Source organism: Quercus robur, chromosome 5 (genome assembly GCF_932294415.1).
Source record: "Quercus robur chromosome 5, dhQueRobu3.1, whole genome shotgun sequence".
NCBI lineage: Eukaryota > Viridiplantae > Streptophyta > Magnoliopsida > Fagales > Fagaceae > Quercus > Quercus robur.
Genome location: NC_065538.1, coordinates 66,393,898 through 66,396,788, shown reverse-complemented (window position 1 = coordinate 66,396,788; position 2,891 = coordinate 66,393,898). Strand labels below are relative to the sequence as shown.

At 33.9% G+C, this 2,891-nt stretch overlaps 1 protein-coding gene across 1 annotated transcript; it reads right to left on the bottom strand.

Annotated features, from left to right (window-relative positions):
- Positions 1–362: 362 nt before the first annotated feature.
- LOC126729149 (putative germin-like protein 2-1) lies at positions 363–1,441 on the bottom strand. Its single transcript, XM_050434843.1, has 2 exons — positions 1,330–1,441; positions 363–889 (listed from the first exon to the last, which is right to left on the bottom strand). The coding sequence occupies exons 1-2, from the start codon at positions 1,439–1,441 to the stop codon at positions 363–365; spliced, it is 639 nt and encodes a 212-aa protein (XP_050290800.1).
- Positions 1,442–2,891: the final 1,450 nt, after the last annotated feature.

Here is a 2,891-nt window from a genome sequence, read left to right as displayed (position 1 = left end):
TATTTCCTATTCCTTAGTAAGTACAATAATTTCAAATTTTAATATATTTCCAAGTAAATAAACTTTCCATATATATCTAACAATTATAAAAATAAAAAATCATAAAATATAACACTTATCTCTCTTAAATTTAAAAATAACAATTTTGTAAGGAGATATAATTGTATGAGTAAGAAATTTCCTAAAATAAATGTTAAGTTTCAGTTTAATGTTATAACTCACAACCAAACTAATGAATAAGTTTAGTTATTACATTACAACACATTTTATTCCTAGTAATAAAGATTACAATTTTTGTCGTAATCTCCATTTAGTGTACTAAACGTACCCTAAATTAATGAAATAAAATAATCATAGCTTGTCTAGAACTTAGACCGGATATAGTTGACAACATTTTTATCCACCTGGAAGGCCTTAGCTAAAACGTCACTAGGAATGTCAGGCTTGGACCCAAACACTGAATTGGCAATTGGGATAAAACCAGGGTTTTGACTGCTTGCAGCAGCAATGGCGGCGGCACTTTTTTTACCAACATTTCTTTGATAGTGGATGAGACCAATTGGGAATACGAACACATCACCCTTCTGTAGCACCTTTGTGATAAGACGGTTTGGAGGAGTAGATGTAACAAACCCAACTTCAAGGCTACCTTCCAAGACTGTTAAGATTTCGGTGGCACGAGGGTGAATGTGGGGAGGGTTGATACCCCATGGTGCGTAGTCAAAACGGAGGAGGGAAATTCCAAGAGTGTTAAGTCCTGGAATTTGTGCAGAGGCCACGCTTAACCCTTCAGGGTTTGATGTGTTGCCTGCTATATGAAGTCCACTGCTTGAAAAATCATTGGCTACAACCGTCTTAGGATCCTTGCAAGCCAAACCATTTAGGAGCACTGCCACCAACCACCACATTTGCAAATAAGAAACATGAAAGCCATACTATTTAAAGATAATGATTTTTCTCGCACAACTTTCTCACAACTTATTTCACACGGTTGTATATATTCCTTTTCTATGTTTTAAACTTTTAAATCAGAGAATCTTTTATTAAATACTACTTACTATTGCACACTACATACACACTTTATTTTGAAATTATGTTTTAAAATCACGATTTTAATTTATGTGGTAGTGTGTGTAAGGTGAGTATATAACAAGTAGTGTGTCACTGTCATTACTTTTTTAAAAATGCATACATTATGTGTACAATTGTGAATATCGTCGTGCGAGTGGGTGAAAAAGAGTTTGAACAAATATTTACGGAGCTACTGCTATTAACCTTATAGGGTGAAATTTTCAGTAGAAGTATACAGGTTTAAGGCTCATATTGTACCTGGACTATTTGTATCTGCAACACAGAAATCTTGGAGAGGGCTAGGATCAGATGCCAATGCAGCAAGGAAAAAGAAAGTTAGAAGTCCGAAGAAGAGAATGGGGGAAGCCATCTGGAAGCTTTGAATCAAATAAAGGAGTTCTAAAGGATTAGGGAGATAAAAGCAATTGAGATTTTGGTTGTGAAAGACTTATGTATGTAGCTTCCTATATATATAAGGTGGGGGCAGAGAGTATAGTGTAAATTAAGACAAAATTAAAATAGAAAATCAAAGAAAGAAAGAGTCTTTGGCCAGTTAAGACTGTACCAGAATTGGTAGTATTACAGTGTGCCTGCAACTGCAAGAAGGCAACTAAATTAAGATATCTAATTTTCCAAAACCTATTATAAGGCCTGCTGTCACATTACATATGCCATCAAGTCCAAGTTACAAGGACGGTACATATTTGTAAGTGCTTCACTTCACTTAAAAACTTCTTTATTTTTATTTTGAAGAATGCATTGATTTGAAATAATCGGCAAAAAGGAGAACAAGTTCTACAAAACAAAACAAAACAACTAATATTGTGCTTTGAAGGTGCGATTTCTAATTTAAAATTATTTCTCCAATGCACGATTTTAGTTGTTTTTTACGTGTGTATAGATGTGTGTGTAATTAACACTGCCCTTGCATTTTAACTAAGTGCCATATTAGGGGCCATCGAGTCTAGGATGGGTATATTCAATTCCATAGGGAAAAGCCAGTTGTATACCTTGTGTGCAAATGCATGTTGCCCAAAACAACTGAAAACGTGACTTTTGGTCACATTTTCAGTTGTGTTTTGGGCAGCATGCAATTGCACATTGCGTGTGCAATAACATTACCCTTATCCATATCATACAACTAAATTTGTTTTCCATTTTTCTCTAAAAACAACATATTAATTGCCCAACTATCCACGCAATCTCAAAGTAGGCTTCCTACATTCATGCCAATCCCCACTATAAAATCAGGAGAAGATTACACTAAAGATCATTCAGACACTTAGCATAAACCCTTTATCCATCTAGCTAGAAGACATCTCATCGTCCAAGTAACATCCCAAATCTCTCTCTCCCTCTCTCTCTCTTTTTGTGTTTGGAGCCTTTCTATCCCAGCAATTCAACCATTTTCGTGTTAGGAAAAGTTTAAGACTGTATATACGAAATCTCTAATTGCAATGAAGGAAGTGTTTGGCTTTCCATCTCATGCTAATTAAAATTAAGAACTACGTTCGAAAATGTCGTTTTTCTTTTTGATATAATTTCCCTAAGACATTTTAGTTCCATACCCTATGATATGCATTGATAATAGCTTAATTTTGCACATTTATATCATTATTAGAAAGCATTATCATATTTATTTTGAGAAAATTCATGTATTTTATATTTGGTTTTTGAATAATGCTGAATAATCAATTTTGTGCTTAATTGAATTTTATCACGTGAATTTTTCTTTTGTAGGAGAATGAAATTAAATAAGTAGATTTGTGCAAAGAAGATAGCTAATAGACTTTACTTTTACAGGGGCCATGATGAAGTTA

What these genes read in the sequence shown, in the direction of transcription:
- LOC126729149 (XM_050434843.1), bottom strand. Translation starts at nt 1,441, where the DNA reads ATGGCTTCCCCCATTCTCTTCTTCGGACTTCTAACTTTCTTTTTCCTT. An exon ending in TGCAGATACAAATAGTCCAG is followed by an intron (nt 890 to 1,329) that starts GTACAATATGAG and finishes GGTTGGTGGCAG; the next exon opens with TGCTCCTAAATGGTTTGGCT.